Raw genomic sequence first — 20249 nt, forward strand, 5'->3', positions numbered from 1 at the left:
AGAGCTCGGCACGGTTTACAAGAACTTAAAAATGAGAAAGGGTAGGAAAAGGTTTACATAAGTTTATAAGTTGAGTGGAAAAGTAAGGGAAAAAGAAATGACATGTTAGAGAAGAGCCAGGTTTTTAGTTGCTTGCGGAATAAATGGAGGGAGCTCAGGTTCCGCAGCGGGATGGTAAGGTCATTCCAGAGACCTGTGATTTTGTAGGTAAGAGGAGTCTGAATTGTATCTGCACTTCAAAATCCCGAGTAATGCTGCTGTTTTAATGAATGAGTTTCAAACTAAAAATGGGTGTTCCCGTATGACGTGCCATCATACATGTGCTTCCCTGAGATCTTAGCTATATACTTTATCAAAGACTTTGCACTAAACAATCCTTATGAGGATCTCTGTGTATCGCAACCTAAACATCCCAGTTCCCACCTAGATGGCTTTGTCAGCTACGCTCAGGTCTCTATTAAGTCGAAACTCTTTACAAATCCTCTTACACTTGCTGGTTATTTCCAGATTGCATTACTGGAACTCGTTATTAATTGGTCTCCCACAGTGCCAGTTGCGCCAACTCCAGCTAGTGCAAAATACTGCACTCAGGCTTCTTTACCGTCGCTCAAAATTTGACCGTATTCCTCCACGCCTCAAATCTGAACATAGGCTCCCAATCTCCTTTTAGGATTCCTTTCAAATACAACACTCTCACCTTTCAGTCTTCCTTTATTCTTGTCTAGCTACTTAACTCCATATTTGTCTAAGAGGAACCTTCGTTCCTCTCACCAGCATTTGTTGTCTATTCCATCAGATGTTTATGGACGTACAAAGAGACTCCAGTTTTTCTGTAATGGCACCAACATTTTGGAACTCTCTTCCGCTTTATTTGCGTTCTGAAAAATCTTTTAAGACATTTAAGTCTCAAATGAAAGCTTATTATTACCAAATGGCATACGATCCTAACTTCATGGCCTTCTGACATGGTCCCTGTCACTCTATTTTAATTTTCCCTACATTTTGTTCTAATCCTGTTTGGTTTTCCCTTTAAGCATTGTAAACTTCCCTGCCCTTGTTTGCCTATTTGTATCAAGTTTTTGTTAACCTGTCTCTGTTTATTTCCTGTTTGTTTTTATTGTTTTTTAATTATCCCCAGCTGTTTTTACATTTTGTAAACCGCTTTTTTTACTTTTTTTTTTGTAAGTAATGGCGGTATATCAAATCAAATAACCGTACCCGTTATGCAAAACAGGGATCACGTTTCTCACTGTTTGCAGGAATAACGCAGGAGAAAATCAATGAGATGCGAGCGGCTCCCGAACAGCAGATGATCTCCAACATCCGAGATCTGATTGCAGACGGCCAGGACCTGAACGCAGTGAACGAGGGAGCTGCACTGGTGAGTGGAGTAGCCGGGGCCCTGGTAAGAGCTGACCCATACACCTCTGTTCTTGCGTCAAGGGAACGTGCAAGGAGATGTTTATTGGGCAAAGTGATGGCCATAGCAGACCCCCCAACCCCCCTCCAAAATGGTGTCAGGGAAAATGCTGTGATTGCCAAACCTATCCTGGGGGAGCCCCAGCCCGTCAGATTTTCCAGATATCCATAGATCAATTTGCATATATTGCTGTTTGGTATGCAAATCTATCTCATTCATATTCATTGTGGATATCCTGAAAATCCGACCAGCTGGGGTTCCTAGGACAGGTTTCAGAATGCCTGCCTCTGCTTCGTATCATCCAGACCCTGTTGAGGGTTATAGACTTTTTTAAAAAATTGTGGACATGCCCCCAGCGAGACCAGTGATTTATCTCATGCACCCAGTAGGTAGTCAATTGTGCACAGAAGGGCCAATGCAGAAAGCTACCGCGGGCTACAGCATGCCCCCAAAGAGAAATTTATCTGCTGATTAATAGCCACTGCATCAAGGTTTAGTCCAGTCTCTCTCAAACTGTGTGCCACGAGAGATTCCAGAATTTTATTTTAGTTTTAAAAATTCCCTTCATAAGTATACACTAGAATAGATGACATGTACGTTGTCAATGTTATGAGCGTCTGTGTGATAAGGATACAACCGCCCAGACAAGCATCATTCTTTCTTGTGATTGGTCTTTGAAAACTAACGGCAAGCAGGGCCGGATTTTCCTATAGGCTAACTAGGCTTCAGCCTAGGGCCTCAAGATCAAGAGGGGCCTACATTCAAATTGTTAGCAAAATTAAAATTACACTATTCTAAATACAGTGAACACTAAAACACTGAACTATATATGGTGCTGAGAATAAATGTCCAAATAAGTGTTCTCGACTTTTTTTTATTTATTATCCGTGTCACATTTTTTATAAAGGTTAGTACCAATAACAACATGTTTCATTTAACTTATTGATATATATCACAGTAATGATGTATTTTATTATCTCTCATGTAATTTACAAACTTAAAAATGGGAGGTGAAAGGGCCTCATAAGTGGAATAGCCTAGGGCCTCTTTTCATCTAAATCCGGCCCTGATGGCAAACAATTTTATTTTTATTTTTTATGCAGCAGTTATCCTAACTAGAGCAACAAAGCAATCAAGGAAGACTTTGTTACTGTTTGGATCTTCTTATCTTTGCGAATTTGGATTTTCAGCTGTGACAGAAATTAAATAAAAAAAAGAGAACGATTGCAGATAGTGGATGATGAAATGTGTGCTTGCTTTTCAACTATCAAGCCGCATTTGGAGTTAATTTGCATTCAAAAACAAGCACATCCGCAGTCATTCTCTTTTTTTTTCAATTTAATTTCTGTCAGAGCTGAAAATCCAAGTTCATAAAGATAAGAAGAGCCAAATGGTAACAAAGCCTTGACTGCTTTGTTGCTCTAGTCAGGATAAGTACTGCATAAAAAATAAAGTTACTTGCCGTTAGTTTTCAAGGACCAATCACATCAAAGAATGATGCTTGTCTGGGCGGTTGTATCCTTACGCACACAGACGCTCATAACATGGACAGACTCTTGTGTACGTAACGCACACGTCATCTATTCTAGTATTTACTTATGAAGGGAATTTTTAAAAACTAAAGTAAAATTCTGGAATCTCTCGTGGCACAGAGTTTGAGAGACACTGATTTAGAGGTATAGGGGCCTGGGGATGGGGGATCCACAGTAGACATCAGAGACCATTTTATTTAATTTAGGGAAGGTGCACTAGACACCAGGGATGCTTGAGTTGCGTGGAGAAGGGGGTGCTGCAGTATTTTATAGGTAGTGGGAAGGCCTATAATGAAACATGCCGGTAGTTCATGTTTTGGTTTTTTTTTATATCAAGCTACCTGTCAGTGCCTCAGCCAATCACCACTCAGGCACTGACACGCAAGATGGCATTTTTCAATGACCTGTGGGTTACTGTGGCAATTTTAAAGCAGCAGAAAATTGCATGCTCATTGAATACCGCTTTCCGCAGCCGACTTTTATCAGAATGCTCGTAGGAGAAGCCATACGGTCCAGGGACGCTGCTGTGAGGCTTTCTCCATCAGCCCAAGAATGTACAGATAAGGAGGAAGAAATAGCACCTGCAGAGATCATAGTAAACTCAGTTCACTAATGAGATTCACGTAATGAAAATCAAATTGCCCCAGGGAGGAACATTAGTAGACATTTGCTCTCTTTATTAGTCTAATGAATGTTCACAGAAGATCATTGCTACCTAATTACTTTAAAAGTGGAGTTTGAAAACAACTGAAAAAGGGGCTCTCTCAGGCTGGTCCTCAGATCCACCATAGCCAGTCTGGCTTTCAAGGTTTAAATAGCAGGTAAGGAGTCAGATGGGGAGCAGTGTGGTTAAGAAGTGAAGGCGATATTAATCTGGGCAAAGGAAATTTGCTCATCTACTCAAAAAAGTGTTAGAGGGCCGAAATATAGAGCCTTAAATATCTGGAAGGAATGGATGGACCAGTTGGGCTATAGCTGCCATTATTTATTGTGGGGTAGGGTTGCTGGATTTTACTGCAGACCCGCCCATCCCCACCCTATTATGCCCCAATCCTGCTCTAGCCCCCCCCCCCCACACACACACACACTGCCTGCTCTCGTCGGAAAGCCAGACGTCTGGTAACCCTATTGTGGGGCAGGTGGCAGTGATAACCAGTTCTTTTTAACACATTCTGGCCAATATTCAGTATTCAGAGCCAGGGCCACGTCTGGGCTAAGGCACCAAATAGCGAACGCTAATCGCAAATGAACTGGCCGCTGGAACTTATGCAGGTCCCGGCCAACACTGATCCATGACCCACATAAGACACTTATGCCCCTGAGAGTTAAAACCCTCCCCCTCCCCCTGGAATGACCACCTAATCCCCTAACCTCACCTCCCCATCTCAGTAGCCCCCCCCCCTCCCCCAGGCCTTTCTGATATCCCTGGTGGTGCAATGGAGGCAGGAGAGAAGTCCACTTGCTCCTCCCCATTAAAGTTGTCTTCTAAAAATAGCTGCCATGACCTCTTGCAGCTGTACTGGTGCCGGGTTGGCTATGAGAGTCCCGGCACTGAATATTACCAGCACTCGCATAACCGTCAGCTCCTCCCCACTGATGGCCCTATATTAACATGGGCAGTCAGAGACGATATTAAGAGGCACTCCCCAGTGCTGTTGAAGTTTGGTGGTTGGGTGGCTCAAAGCGATTTAAGCAGGCCAGAGCCTCTCTTGCTCCCTTAAATCACTTTGAATATCAGCCGGACAGTACCTGGGGCAGTGTCCCAGTTATCTAGGGTTACCAGATGTCTGGTAAAACCTAGACATGTCCTCTTTTTAGAGGACTGTCCGGGCTCCTGAACGAACTTTCCAAAACTCAACATTTGCCCTCTAGTTTTACCATTTTCTCTTCTCTGGAAAAGTTTTGGTTCTATATTAATACCTTTCAAGTATTTAAATGTCTGTATCATATCTCCCCTGTCCCTCCTCTCCTCCAGAGTATACATAGTTAGTTCTTCCAGTGTGTTCTCATACTTCTTGTGGTTCAAACTCCTTACCCATTTTCGTCACCTTCCTCTGGACCACTTCAAGTCTTTTTATATCCTTCACCAGATACGGCCTCCAAAACTGAACACAATACTCCAAGTATGGCCTCACCAGTGACCTATACAGGGGCATCAACACCTCCCTTCTTCTGCTGGTTATTCCTCTTTCTATATAGCCTAGCATCCTTCTGGCTACAGCCACTGCCTTATCACTCTGTTTAGATGCCTTTAGATCCTCAGACACAATCGCCCCATGGTCCCTCTCTCCATCTGAGCTTTTCAGCCTCTCAACCTCCCACATGGTTCCCTCGGATTTCTACCCCACAAATGCATCACTTTCCAATTCTTCGCATTGAATTTTAGTTGCCAGATGCTAGACCAGGATCCTGTTTCCAAAAGAGGCCAACCCAGGTCACAGGTACCTGGCAAAATCCCAGTCAAACAGATTTTATGCTGCTTATCCTAGAACTAAGCAGTGGATTTTCCCCATTTAATAATGGCTTATGGACTTTTCTTTTTAAACCCTGCACCTAACCTCCTGTATCCTCTCCTCTTCTCCCACTCCCCCTTCCCCCCCACTCTTACCCATCCCCTTTCCCCCTCACTTCCTCTCTCCACTCCTACCTATCCACCTCCCTACTCTATCCCCTCTCCATCCTCTCCCCTCTCTCTAAGTCACTTTGAGCCTTTATAGGTATGAGCGACACACAAATAGAAGATTAGATTAGATTAAGTTAACTGGACCAACTTCCTTGATCAGCCTCAGTCCAAGCGATTTACCATTAGCAAGTCCAAATACAGTTTTTGTAATCATGCACTGTTCTCATAGTCTAGCACGGTGCCTGCAGCCAGGGTCATTTTCTTGTTTAGTTCTAGCCAGTTTTAGTAGCAAGCGTGACTGTGATTCTGTTGCTGATGTCCTGTCTTTCCATGTCAAAGGACTTTCATTGCTGTAGACCTTCGGCGCTCAGAAATTGATTTCAGCAGTGCCTAAGGAAAGCAGTCACTGACGTGACTCTCCCTGTGCTTTCTCTCAGCTGCACATTGCTGGGGCTCATGGCTATATCCGTGCCGCTGAGATTCTTCTAGAACATGGAGCGAAAGTGGATATCAAGGACTGGGAAGACTGGGAACCCCTCCACGCTGCAGCCTTCTGGGGACAGGTAACACCGTCTCTTCATGCACTGGTTAAGAGGGGCAGCCGCTGGGGTGGGAGGAGACCCAGTGTGTGTATTGCAAAGATGTGCCTCTGGTTCTTTTGTCCAGGTTAATTTAACCAGGTTTCTTAGTGAAACCCCATCCATGGCTCAGAAAATGGTGGATCTGAGCCATTTTTATTAATTCTTACTGAAGTGTTGTGTCCAGAGGAGATTTCTTTGTTAACTGACCAGAAAGAGCCCTGCTCCTGGACACCCCCCATAGGCAGCAGCCCCCATCCTGGACCCCAATCTCAAAATAACTGCCGCAGCCTCTCAAGACTGCTGCTGAAGATCCTGAAAGCTGTTTTGACGCAGGATCCAGTATAGGCAGCAGCAAATGGGGATCACTCCTGCCCCCACTGGCCATCAACAACACAGTAGGCCTAGAAGGGGGACTTCCAGTCAGCGGCGTAGCAAGAGTGAGTGTCACCCCAGCCCTCCGTGAACCCCTTCCCTGTACCTTTCTAACTTTGGTGCGAGCAGCCACCCACTTACTGCCCGCGGCGGCTTTGGCGCTCTCTCTGTCACTGCCTAGGTGTGGGTCCCGGACGCAACGTCAGAGGGATCGCTGAAGCCGACATGGACGGCAAATTGGTGGTTGCTTGCGCCAAAGTTAAAAAGGTATGGGGGAAGGGAAGGGGTGCACGCGCAGCAGGGGAGGAGTGAGGGGGCGGAGAGGAGCAGGGGTGCCAGTGCCCCAAGCAAGATGGTACCCGGGGCAGACCACTCCCCCTCGCTCCCCTCTTACTACGTCACTGCTTCTGGTGAGGGGTGGGTCTGACGGGGGACTCTTTCTGAGTGAGGGGGAGAAGGGACTCCAAAACTAAACCTAAACTTTGGTTGACCTTTGCCTGAAAGTTCTCTTTATCTCCCAAGGACTAGAGTTGGCGTGACCAATGCTGCTGGTCTGTCCTTCGCTCTCCCAAATACACTCGGGACAGTAAATCTGGCAAATGTCTTGTCATTCTGTGATCATTTCTTTTCTAGATGCAGATGGCGGAGCTCTTGGTCTCCCATGGTGCCAGCCTGAGTGCCAGGACAGCTCTAGATGAAACACCCTTAGGTAACACCTGCTTCTTTGTTAACACAAGACCCTGCCCTGTTCACCCCCTCCCCCCCAAAGCCTCCTCTCTTCTTCCGGATGAGCTCTAGCTGCGTCTGGAAGGCCTGGAGAATGCACGGATGTGATATAATCCGCGCATGCTCAGAGGCCCTCTAGATGCGGCTGGAGTAGGGTTGCCAGATTTTCCAATCTGAAAATCCGGACCCTTAGACCCGCTCAGTTCCACCTATTCCCCACCCTGTAATGCCCTAATCCCACCCCCAGTCCCTCCTAGCTGCCTGTTCTTGTTGGGCAGAAAGGAAATCCACGCATGCGTGGATTTCATCGCTGCCCAACGCGATTTGAGGAGGTTTTTCAAAACCCAGACAAAGTGCCGGGTTTTGAAAAGCCCTCTGGGGAAATCCAGACGTCTGGTAACCCTAGGTCGGCGCTCGGCGGGGCTTTCCAAAACCCAGAGAAATTCCGGGTTTTGGAAAGTCCGTCCAGGAGCCCAGACAGTCCTCTAAAAAGTGGACTTATCTCAGTTTTCCCAGGTGTCTGGTAACTCTAGCAGCATGGAGCACCCTTCCATACCCCCCCCCCCAATCTCTCGCAGGTCTGATCTTTACTTTTAAGGTGCACAACACAGGGAGGAACTCTTGTTCAAGTCTCAAATGCAGTGGCTGCCGCGTTGAGGTTGGGAGGGGCTTCAGAAACCCTGGCTTTGTCTCCAGGAAAAAAAACAAATCATTCCAAATTAATTCCTTCAATATTTGGAACATTTGTTGTTTTCATTTGAAAGAATGGTACCTGCCGGGGTTGTTCCCTTCCGCATTAGTTCTGGGCATCACCATCACTGTGTTTGATTTGGTTCCCTGCCCTGTCTTGTTCACTGTCTTCTGAGCTTTACCACTTGGCTCTCAAGGGTGGGGGTTAGGTCACCTCTTGTTTGCTAAAAGGAAGCTTTAATTTGTGGCCACCTTAATGTCCTGTTTTAAACACTAGCCAAAATATTTGCTGATAAACAAGGAGTGGAGAAGTGAAGAAATTTGGAAATGTATAAGGAAGTGAAAAAAAATTTAAATTGCATCACAAAGAGACAGTGGAAAAGTTTTTAAGTTTCAAGTTTGATTTTGATTTGATATTCTGCTTACAATTTATCCTAAAGACATAATCTAAAAACTTAATTTAAAACAGGGAGACTAACATAGACAATTAAGATAACATAGGATACAAGAGGAAAACAGCCAGGATTACATTATTGCATTAAAAAGAAAATTGATAGGAAGAAGGAAAAAACAAAAGGGAATACGAATAAATTGAAATCAGGATCTTAATTTATTCCCCAAATGCATCTTTAAAAAGAAATGAGTTATACAGTATTATAGCGGTACAGTCAGCAAGATGAAGACATTTGGAAAAGGTGCGAGACGATAAGGGAAGAAAGGCCAATGGAAATGCTGAAATAGCAGAAAAAACAGCCTCTCTCATAACAGGAACTGGCGGAAGAAAAGTGCTATCCTCTGATGACAAAGGTGATAAAGTCATAACAAATGAAAAAGAAAAAGTGTGACGTTGGGAAGAACAGAACTGCTCAAAGCGTGAAACAGCGGCAGACACCAGGCCATTCACGTTGGATAAAAGAAGCAAAGCTATTAAGGGTGTCAGAAACAGAAAACCACCAGGATCTGCGCAGAACTCTTGAAAAAGGGATCCAATCAAATGGTAGAATAGCTTCGAACGATTGCATAATGCAGCAGGGAAAAGGGGCGAAAAAAACACACCAGATGAATTGAAGAAAAGTAGAACTGTGAGTTATTGAACTGTTATCTATTCCTAAAAAAGGTTTACAGTTGAATGATTCTTAGCTGGTTTAAGGCTGAAATGGACAACCTATTCCGAGAAGAACAAGCTGAGCTCGGGCCCAGCATATCCTGCGCAAATCAAATTTTTGAACTGTGCAGAGTATTAGGAAAGGCTCTTGGGAATAAAATCCCAGTGGTCACAAATTCTGTGAATTTTGGAAAAAAAAAAGCATTGGACAGCATCAACAGAGATGGCTTATGGAGTATTACGAAATTATATGGAATATTTGTCATGTTCACCATAGTTATTGAAAACCTATAAGGGAACGGTGAATGCTGGGTCACCACAGAAGATGGTCAGATAGAGCTGATTTAAAATAGTAACTAGACACAAGCAAGGACGTGGTCTCTCACCAGTGGCGTAGGAAGGGTGAAGGGCACCGAGGCGGTGGCACCCCTTCCCTACCACCACGTGCATACCCCCATCCCTTTTCCTGCACTATTTTAACTTCTCTGGCATGAACAGCATGCCCGTGTCGGTTCATACGAACATAAGAATAGCCTCACTGAGTCAGACCATTGGTCCATCAAGCCCGGTAGCCCGTTCTCACGGTGGCCAATCCAGGTCACTAGTACCTGGCCAAAACCCAAGGAGTATCAATATTCCATGCTACTGATACAGGGTAAGTAGTGGCTTCCCCCATGTCTTTCTCAATAACAGAGTATGGACTTTTCCTCCATACCTTGTCCATACCTTGTCCATACCTTTCTTTAAACCAGCTACGCTATCCGCTCTTACCACAACCTCTGGCAACGCGTTCCAGAGCTTAACTATTCTCTGAGTGGAAAAAAATGTCCTCCTATTGGTTTTAAAAGTATTTCCCTATAACTTCATCGAGTGTCCCCTAGTCTTTGTAATTTTTGAGGGAGTGAAAAATCGATCCACCCATACCCGTTCTACTCCACTCAGGATTTAGTAGACTTCAATCCTATCTCCCCTCAGCCGTCTCTTTTCCAAGCTGAAGAGCCCTAACCATTTTAGTCTTTCCTCATACAAGAGGAGTTCCATCCCCTTTATCATCTTGGTTGCTCTTCTTTGAACCTTTTCTAGCGCCGCTATATCTTTCTTGCGATAAGGAGGCCAGAATTGAACACAATACTCCAGATGAGGTCGCACCATGGAGCGATACAGGGGCATTATGACATTCTTAGTCTTGTTATCCATCCCTTTTTTAATAATTCCTAGCATCCTGTTTGCTTTTTTGGCCGCCGCTGCCACACATTGGGTTCGCCCTTTTGACGTCATTTCCTAGGCGTGGATCCCGGAAGTGACGTCAGAGAGAGCACCGATGTCAACATGGGCAGCAACCTCGCGCCGAGGAAGTAAAAAAAGGTACAGGGGAGGCAAGGGCACATGCACGTGACAAGGAGAGAAGGAAAGGTGCCACATCCTTAAGAAGACCGCGCCTGTGGTGGACCACACACCCCTGTATTACGGCACTGCCTTTCACCACTGCTATCTATTCAGCTTAATACAGAATGGTGTAGGAGACAAAAATATAGGAATCGCAGGGCTTGAAAACATGCAGTTAGATTGGATTTGACAGATGATTTGGGGGATGTTCCGGGGCAGAGCCTGTTAAGTGACGGTACTCAGCCAAGGTAACCGCATAAATAGGACCAAATAAAAGTCAGTCCTATCTTTCTACTATGGATAGTTAAGTGCCGAATGTGGCATATAACCAGCTATGGTTTCACTGGCTCTGTATGCCTTTAAATTCAGTGCTGGAGCGTGGACATGGCCTGGCATAATATCACAGAAAAAAAAAGAGTGGTTCAAAAAAATATTACATTGACACAGGAAAAATCAAACAAGCATCAAAATGACAAAATGACTTTATTAAAAAAATAATAAAAAAGTTTGTGCCTTGTAGACAACGTATGGTGCAAAAAAACAATAGTGGTAGAAAAAGACCTACCACGGTCCGTATTTCAGCACTTGGCCTTCCTCAGGAGTCCACATGGTCAAAAAGCTACAGGATGGGTAAGAAGCAAACATGATGCAGCCGAATGTAATAAAATCCACTGGCTGAACATCAGACATTTCATTTTTTTTTTCTTTGCTACTTTGCATCAAAATGCATAAAACAGCAACCTCTGTAGATAGATTTTGGGGGTGGCATTTAGAGCTGCATTCCCAACTTTTGACTTTCTTTCCCTTCACCAATGTCTCCACATAACTATAAGATCTGTGTATTCTTCTCTGTTTGCACAAGGAGCCAACCTAAAGCAGGCGGTTTTGAGTAGCTCCGTTAACCTTGTTTTGCTCTGGAGTAATTTACATTTTCCACCTCAGATCTATGTGAAGACGATGAGTTCAAAGCATTCCTGCTGGAGCTGAAGCACAAACATGACGTGATCATGAAATCCCAGCAAAAACACAAGTCCTCATTGAGTCGAAGGACTTCTAGTGCCGGGAGTCGGGGGTGAGTACTGAAAACACCAGTAACCCTGCTTTTATATTGACAGATGTAGCTGCAACGGCAGACAGAAGACAGATCTAAATGGATATTCGGTAATACCTAGGTTCCAAGACAGAGGAAAAATAAATTTAATTAAATTATTTGCAGAAGGTCATAGCAGTTACTTTTGGAGGGGGAATTTGAACTTAGGTCTCACTTTTTCAACCATCTTCTAGGCACTAGAGAGTAATCCTGTATCAGTGCATATAGCAGGGGTCCTCAAATCCAGTCCTCAAGGCCCACAACCTACTTATTAAATTTTTTATACTATTCTCCCAGGGGAGCTCAGAACGGTTGACATGAATTTATTCAGGTACTCAAGCACTTTCCCCTGTCTGTCCCAGCAGACTCACAATCAAATGTCCCTGGGGCAATGGGGGGGATTAAGTGACTTGCTCAGGGTCACAAGGAGCAGCATGGGTTTGAAGCCACAACCTCAGGATGTCAAGGCTGTAGCTCTAACCACTGCACCACTCTAGAAATCAAAATGTAGCAAAAGTGAGCCAAGTCTAGGACAATCAAGCCATTGTGACATCACTGATGAGGTTGGCTCTTAGGCATTGGTGGAATGAGGCATCATGACATCACAATCTCAGCTCTGGTTATTAGAAACAGAAACTTTTCACACTATTTAGTTATTCAGTTTTCTCTACCATTCTCCCAGGGGAGCTCAGTACGGTTGACATGAATTTATTCAGGTACTCACGTATTTTCCCTGTCTGTCCTGATGAGCTCATAATCTGGGGCAATGGGGGGGATTAAGTGACTTGCAAAGGGTCATAAGGAACAACATGAGCCTGCAACCACAACCTCAGGGTGCTAAGGCTGCAGCTCCAACCATGGAGCTTCTTTCTCAGACATAGTATGGTATGATAAATATGACAAAACATAGCTAACAAAGCATGAACTAGCTTTCCGCACTGACTACGTATGAGATTTATTTGCCTTCAGTGCTTCCACGGCATGCAAACAGTTGTCGTACACATTCATTATGGAAATCCTGAAAACCAGGCTGGGTTTCAGGGTCCCTGCTTTGTAGAATACAAGGGCAGCAGGAGAATTGCAGCTCTGGTGCTGGCCATAGAGATGCTGAAAGTCCTTGCATTTAAAATGTCAGAGATGCACAAGTAAGCGTGAGTCTTGCCAATGCTCTGCGCAGCTGCAGGCGGAATTTTGGCATTTGTACACCTGCGTGCACACATATACACCATTATGGTAATTATTTACGGACCTGATACTCAGCCTACAGCAATCAGCGTTTTGCTGATTGCTACTGGCATTAAACCTAGCAATCCAATACCAGGCTATGTCCAGGCTCCAGCATTGAATTTATGGGTTTGTGGAGCCATCCAATGCATAACTGGTTAAGTGCAATATTCAGCACTTGCCATGGGTTACTGCATAAAAATGGGGCTGACTCTATTTATGCGGTTAACCTGGATGGTTAAGAGCTGATTATCGGCACTTAACCGATCGACTGCAACCCCCAAATAGCCAGTTTTCTGTTCAGCACTAAATCGGTTATTTTCAGCAGCATAAATCTGTTAAGTGCCATTGAAAATTAGCAGTTAGCCTCAAACAGGAGATTTAACTGGCCAGGAGCCATTTCATTGATGGTTAAATTGCTTTGGGATGATCTTAAAGTGGCCAAACAGGTTGAAAAGGTTGACGGCGAAAGCTAGAAGGATGCTAGGGTGCATAGGGAGAGGTATGGCCAGTAGGACAAAGGAGGTATTGATGCCCCTGTATAAGACTTTAGTGAGACCTCATTTAGAATATTATGTAAAACTAGTGTTTAAGCCTGTTACATTAACGGGTGCTAGAGTACATGTCTGTCTGGGTTTTTTTTATTTCTCTCTCTCTCCTTGGATGCTGTCTGTCTGTCTCTCCCTGGCCCCCTGTCTGTCTATCTTTATTTCTAACTCTATCCTCTTCCCTCAATCCTGCATGTGCCTTTTTTTCTTTCTCCTCCCCACTTCCTTCCAACGTCTGCTCTCCCTGTCCCATTCAGTGTCTGTCTCCCTCTCTCTACCCTTCTATCTATTGTTCACCCTCTGTCTTGCCCCTTCCATTCAATGCCCTCTCTTCTCTTTCCATCCAGTGTCCGCCCTCTCTCTCTCTGTTCCATGTGGTATCTCCTCCTTCCTTTCCCCCTTCCTTTTCCCTTGGTCTGGCATACATTCCTCCTTCCCTCCATGCCCTGCCATCTCTTCTTCCCTCCAAGCCATTCTCTCCCCCTCTGCTCCCTTTCCTCCTTGAACTTCATCGGGCAGCAGAAGCAGCATTCACAATTCATTGCTGTTGCCGGCTTCAGGTCTTCCTCTCTGTCGGGTCGTCTTCCTGAAACAGAAAGTAGGCAGGACCCGCCAGAGAGGAAGGCCTGAAGCCGGCAGCAGCAGCGAATTGTAAACGCTGCTGCTGCCCGAAGAAGCCAGGCCTTGAAAAACCCGAGGCAGACTGCTTCTCTTCCCTCCCAGCCCAACCCCCGCTGACTCGGCTCCCTTACCCTTTCCGATCCCCGCCTGTGTCGCGGAAGTGTGAAGACTGAACGCCGGCAATCAGGATGGCGAGGATGCAGCTCAGGAGACTGTGAGGTGTTAGTGTGCAATGGAGCTCCACGAAGCCCTCCTCCCGGCAGCCGCCACCAGCACCAATCGGGGCAGCGAGGACGCGGGCAGGGAGAGAGCTTGCCTGCGCTTCCTCCAGCGGTTGGTGAGTGAGGGCGGGAGGAGGGGAGTGGCTAGAGTGATCCCTGCCTCTGCGTTCTAAAATGGAACGTGGCCACGGATCAGAAATCACAGTGGCAGGGATCACGAAATTTCAAGAGCGCATGCGCGCTCTAGGGTTTTATTATATAGGATTCTGGAGGCTACACCTTCAAAAAGATATAAAAAGGATGGAGTCGGTCCAGAGGAAGACTACTCATTTGGTCTGTGGTCTTTATCATAAGGTGTATGGGGAGAGACTTAAAGATCTCAATCTGTACACTTTGGAGGAAAGGCAGGAGAGGGGAAATATAATAGAGATGTTTAAAAACCTACGTAATATAAATGTGCATGAGTCCAGTCTCTTTCATTTGAAAGGAAGCTCTGAAATGAGAGGGCACAGGATGAAGTTATGAGGTGATAGGCTCCGGAGTTATATAAGGAAATACTTTTTTACAGCAAAGGTGGTAGATGCGTGGAACAGTCTCCCAGAAGAGGAGGTGGAGACAGAGACTGTCTGAATTCAAGAAAGTGTAGGACAGGCATATGGGATCTCTTAGGTAGAGAAGGAGATAGAGAATGCTGCGGATGAGCCTTTTGGCCTTTATCTGCCGCCATATTTCTATGAACATCAACCTGTATATGGGTAATCGGCAAGTAAATGTCAACACCTCTTGACAGAATTACCTCCTGGGTGCTGGCACCATCTGCTTATCTACAGGTTACACCATTTGTAAACCGATCCTCGACTCCCAAAGAATCATTTTGTTAAAATGTCTTCCCTACAGCAAGGTGGTGAGGAGGGCCAGCCTTTCAGACCGGACAAACCTTTACCGGAGGGAATACGAGACGGAAGCCATCGTGTGGCAGCGGATGGGAAGCGAGGAAGAGCCCAGCAGTAGCGGCCATGGCGGCGATGACAGGGAAACCAGCTCTGACCAGGAGAATAGGGAGCCGGAAGAGGTAAGCAGATTGAAAACGCCCTCGATCTTTCCCATTGTCCAATTATGTTTCTCTTCAGATTGTAGATCAAAGTCAAAAGTGGTTGGGACAAGTGAATTCATTCCATTGCTTCTAAACAGTGCAGCACAAAGCAGAGTTTTCCTGCTTTTGAAGTTAGGAAGCCCATTTTAAAAGTGAAGGCAATGTCAAAAACAAACCAACCCAGGAATGTTTATTTTCTGTCGCTTTTGAGAGTACAATTGACTGTGTAATTACAGTACTTTAGGCAAGAGTCGTGATTCTGTCCCAGTAAGTTTCGGCCACATGAGGTGTGGTTTGCGAGGAAGCTGACCCTATGCTCTGCGCCTTATTCTGAGCAATGGATTAGAGAATGACACAGGGACAAATTTTTCCTCGGCCCCGCGGGAACTCGTTTTCCCGTCCTGTCCCAGTGAGTTCTTTTCCTGCCCCTGCTCCATCCTCATCTGCACAAGCTCAAACACTTTAAAATCATAAGTGTTCAAGGCTTGGGCAGTTAAAACGGAGCTTACAGGAATGGGGCAGGGACAGGGACAAAAGTCTCGGGGACGGGACGGGGACACATTTGTCCCCATGTCATTCTCTACAATGGATAGACTTCAGTTTCCACTAGAGTTTACCATATGGCTCTAGAAAAAAGAGGATGGATTGAGACATCCAGGTTTTACTTCCATTGCTTTCAGTGGAAGTAAAACCCGGACGTCTCAATCCGTCCTCCTTTTTCTGGAGCTGTATGGTTACCCTAGTTTCCACCTAGAGAATGATACGGGGACAAATTTTTCACCGTTCCCGCAGATTTTGTCACTGTCCCTGCCCCATTCCTGTAAGCTCTGCCTTAATCGCACAAGCCTCAAACACTTATGATGTTAAAGTGTTTGATGCTTGTGCAAATGAAGATGGAGCTTGCAGGAATGGGTCGGGGACGAGAAAATGAGTTCCCATGAGGACGGGGGAAAATTTGTCCCTGTGTCATTCGCTATTTCCACCTTTGTTGCTTTAATGGGGAGTTAAATCCACTTACAACTGTGGACAAGAAAAATGTGTAATTTAATAAATCGGTGGGTTTTTTTTTTTTTTTTTTTTTTTAAACAGTGCCAATTCCTTTACAGAGTCCAGCTGGAGAGAAATCCAGCCCTCAGACCAAGCCAACGATAAAGACCAGGGACGGAGACTGTGACACTTCCCTTCAGAATGGATTCAGGTTTCCAGATATCTCCTTCCAGTACTCCGTCCCCGGCAGAGATGCACTGACATTGCATGGACCACCTGAGGGTACTGTGATCCCCGCCCTGCCTTACCCTGACGCAAAGCAGCTGTGGAGGGGTCACAAGGAGTGCTCTCATCAGACCCTTTCCGAACTCAAAAGACAGAGAGCGGCTGCCAAGCTACTACACCATCCACTGCTCAACAGCATAGGGACCATGGCAGAGAGTGGAGGGGAGGCCAAATCCCAGCTTATGGGTTCAAGGACACCCACGTGTTACTCCAACGGGATGGCCGTTTACTATACCACAAGCAGTGGAGACCCACCGCTCTTAAAGTTCAAAGCACCCGCGGAGGACATGGAAGAGAAGGTACACGGCTGCTGTCGGATATCATAACCAGTCTGTGAAAAAAGACATGTATAATTAAGTTAACAGTCCTTACAGGGCAAAGGAGAAAGTGGTGGCCAGGAAGTTACATGGGAAAGGGCGGTCGGAGCTTGAAGATAAGCCCGCTCACTGGAGCAGAACATAAGAACAGCCAAACTGGGTCAGAGCAATGGTCCATATTGCCCAGTTTCCTGTTTCCAGCAGTGGCCAGTCAGATAACATTACCTGGCAGAAACTCCAAGTAGCAGCAAGAGAGAGTTTTCCCTCTCTTAGGAAATGTCACATCCTTTTCTAAAACCTGTACTTTTAAAACACAGGTCTCTCATTTCTCTGAAGAACTTTTTCTTTCATGCTTTGCTCCTCCAAATATGAACTTTCAGAGTTCTGTGGGAGAGGACTGTCCATGTTACGTACATCTGCTGTTAACATTCCTCTGTGTGGCAGAGTCCAGTCTGGATTTTCCTGAACACTCTTGCAAGTATAATAGGGTTTAAAAAAAAAAAATTAAGTACAGGCCTGAGCCTGTTACCTCACAGGCTATGGTAAGGGAAAATCCTTTCTCAGCTCAAGGATAAAGTTTTTCTTAAGCAAGATTCAAAGGCTGCTTCCAGTCAGACACACAGACAGTCCGCAATCTTTAGTTTAACAAGGTTGACATACCTTGGCCAACCATGTACCAAAAGTCTCACACTGTCAGCTCTTCTAACACTCCTTGCCAGATTTGACTTCCCAGGGCTTTTGCTCAGCCCATGGCTAGGGAAGGGTTCTCTCTCAGTCTGAATCCCTTTGCTTCCCAGGGTTCTTCTCAACCCACAGCTAGGGAAGGGTTCTCCAGTGAAAGTCTCTTTCTCGGGACCTCCTCTCTGAGGGATCTCTCCTGAATGATGCCAGTCTGGGACGGAAGCACTCCCCCCCTGTCCGAGTCCTACCTCTTGACTCAGCAGGGCTCTATCCCTTCCCTAATGAATCTCAGCACTGAATGACATAGCTCAGGGCATTCTGGGAAAGGTAGTTTTCCCCGATTTTGTCTGCTGCCCAAGGTCATAATTGCAGTCTTAATGAGGGAAAACCCCTTAATCCCTCACACTCTGTCTCAGAGGAAGCAGTAGGTTGTCCTGTCCTTATGCGAGTGCTTCTTAAACACTCCCTGTCCATCTTTTATCTTCTGCTGCATTAGGACATTTGTCAACTCCCTGTGGAGTGTAAAACCTGTCTGGGACCAATTAATAACAGCAATATTAATCACTGGAGATACACAGTGTTGATAAAAGATGAGGTATAGCAACTTCCAGTGCAAATGGGTACCTGAGGCAATGGGTGATAAAAGTGATTTAACCAAAAATTGTCCAAGGCTGAAGCAGAACTTGTAGCCTCAATGCCCTGATTCTCAGCCTGTTGCATTAGCCTCTAAGGCCACTTCTCTCTGGTTAAAGGAACAGCCAGCCTGTGAGGGTCCCACGTTCACCACTATGGGGCTGAACACATGCAAGTATCACAGTCTTGTGGATATCACCTTCATTACAACCAGCACAGCACACTACCACACTCAGTACAGAGATGTTACTTGTGCCACGATCCTGGGGGGTCCACATTCACTGCCACTGCACTGGGCGCCCCCATGAATACCATACTTGGGGTCTTAGTCAAGAAAAGGTTCATCCGTTGGCCCAGAATGGGGAAAAGCTCTTTATAAACAAGAGTCTTGGTGTTACCAAAATAAGATTTCGGTGGTCCCAAAGCCTCACAGGTTCTAGTTTTGCCAAACCCAAACTGAGCATTCCCCATCACCATAATGTACTCTCTACATCAGTGTATTGCAAACTGTGCTGTGGCACGCCAGTGTGCCTCCTGAGATTTCAGGTGTGCTGCGACACACTGGCGAGGAGGAGAATCGTCCACGCCGGCTGCCTGCCTATAGGATGTGCCTCTCGCGGCGAGAGGCACTTTCTGTAGGACGATTCTCCTCCTGGTCGGCGTCTCTCATCCTCTTCCCTCCACCGAAGCAGGTCGCGGCCAGATGGGCCTCCGCGCACTCCCGGGTGCCTTTCGGCTAGGGCACTGGATTTAGTGTGCCACCAGCCGGAAAGTTTGCAAGACACTGATCTACATTCTACAGCCTCACAGGGCTACCAAGTTACCCAATTCATAAATCAATTCAACCCATTGGGTTTTGTGCTGCAGATACTCTGACATATTGGATAGGGTTGCTGGAAATCCAGGACTGGCCTAGAATCTCCCTCCTGAAACTGGATAATTTGGTGACTCTGACCTTATAATTTCCATCCTATGAATCTGAACTTGCAATTTCTAATCTGAAACTTAAAAAACTCCAGGACAAAGTTAAAATGTTGTCGCCGTCCCCAGCATAGTGAACAAGTGTAATAGTCTGTTTCTTCATTTCCCTACCCAGAATTCTACCATCAGACAGACAAATATTGGGACAAAATAGTTATGTTTATGCTTATTTAAGATTTGATCTACCACTCCTGCATTTTACTATATCAAACTAAAATGAAATTAGGGACTTGAGAAAAACGACCCTATCTACAGCTTATATCAGCACCATACCTGCCGAAGAACAAACATGATGCTGATCTTTCCCAGGGCATACACGATTCCTGGATTGAATATCTGGGCACTGGTCAATATTCAGACTGGTGTCCAGCTAACTCAGTGCATAAAGTTAGGACAGCCTTTTTTCTGATCTAACTTTATGCATTTGCTTAAGCCGGTTAGGGAACTGAATATCACTGCTGACATAAGACTAACCCTCCTGGATTCAACCAATGGTCCATCTAGCCCAGTATCCTGTTTCTACAGTGGTCAATTCAGGTCACAAGTGCCTGGTAGAAACCAAAATAGTAGCAACATTCCGGAACCCTAGAGTAACAAGATTCTGGAACCCAAAATAGTAGCAACATTCCGGAACCCTAGAGTAACAAGATTCTGGAACCCAAAATAGTAGCAACATTCTGGAACCCTAGAGTAACAAGATTCTGGAACCCAAAATAGTAGCAACATTCTGGAACCCCATATAGTAGCAACATTCCAGAACCCTAAAGTAACAAGATTCCGGAACCCCAAATAGTAGCAACATTCCATACGGAACCCTCAAATAATAGCAAAATTCCAGAATCCCATCCCAAATAGTAGCAAAAATTCTGGAATCCCAAAGAATATCGAGATCCCAGAATCCCAAAGAATAGCAAAATTCCATGCTAACCAGCTAAGTGCTGGTCCGCCCCAGTTCTGCCCCTAACCTGGCTAGTTAGCAGAGATGTTCACTGGCACTACATGTTTTAAGTGCCAGCCAGTTTAGCGGGACTTGACCAGGCAGAAGCTTCTCTTCGATCCCGATACTTTTAGGGCTCATTTTACTAAGGTGTGCTAGCGGTTTTAGCGTGCGCTGCAATGCTGCGTGCCAAGAA

The 20249-nt window shown here is 45.5% G+C and overlaps 1 protein-coding gene across 4 annotated transcripts in view; it reads left to right on the plus strand.

The window, feature by feature from the left end:
* PPP1R16B (protein phosphatase 1 regulatory subunit 16B) overlaps window positions 1–19727 on the plus strand; it is a 91863-nt gene extending 72136 nt beyond the window's left edge. For all 4 annotated transcript variants that reach the window (XM_033914164.1, XM_033914163.1, XM_033914165.1 and 1 more), the window contains 6 exons: window positions 1260–1381; window positions 6013–6138; window positions 7162–7237; window positions 11378–11507; window positions 15037–15211; window positions 16339–19727. In XM_033914164.1, the coding sequence (XP_033770055.1) occupies window positions 1260–1381; window positions 6013–6138; window positions 7162–7237; window positions 11378–11507; window positions 15037–15211; window positions 16339–16830 (1121 nt within the window). In that variant the 3' untranslated portion in view covers window positions 16831–19727. The remainder of the gene's footprint in view (window positions 1–1259; window positions 1382–6012; window positions 6139–7161; window positions 7238–11377; window positions 11508–15036; window positions 15212–16338) is intronic.
* Window positions 19728–20249: the final 522 nt, after the last annotated feature.

This window comes from Geotrypetes seraphini, chromosome 11 (assembly GCF_902459505.1).
Source record: "Geotrypetes seraphini chromosome 11, aGeoSer1.1, whole genome shotgun sequence".
NCBI classification, from domain to species: domain Eukaryota; kingdom Metazoa; phylum Chordata; class Amphibia; order Gymnophiona; family Dermophiidae; genus Geotrypetes; species Geotrypetes seraphini.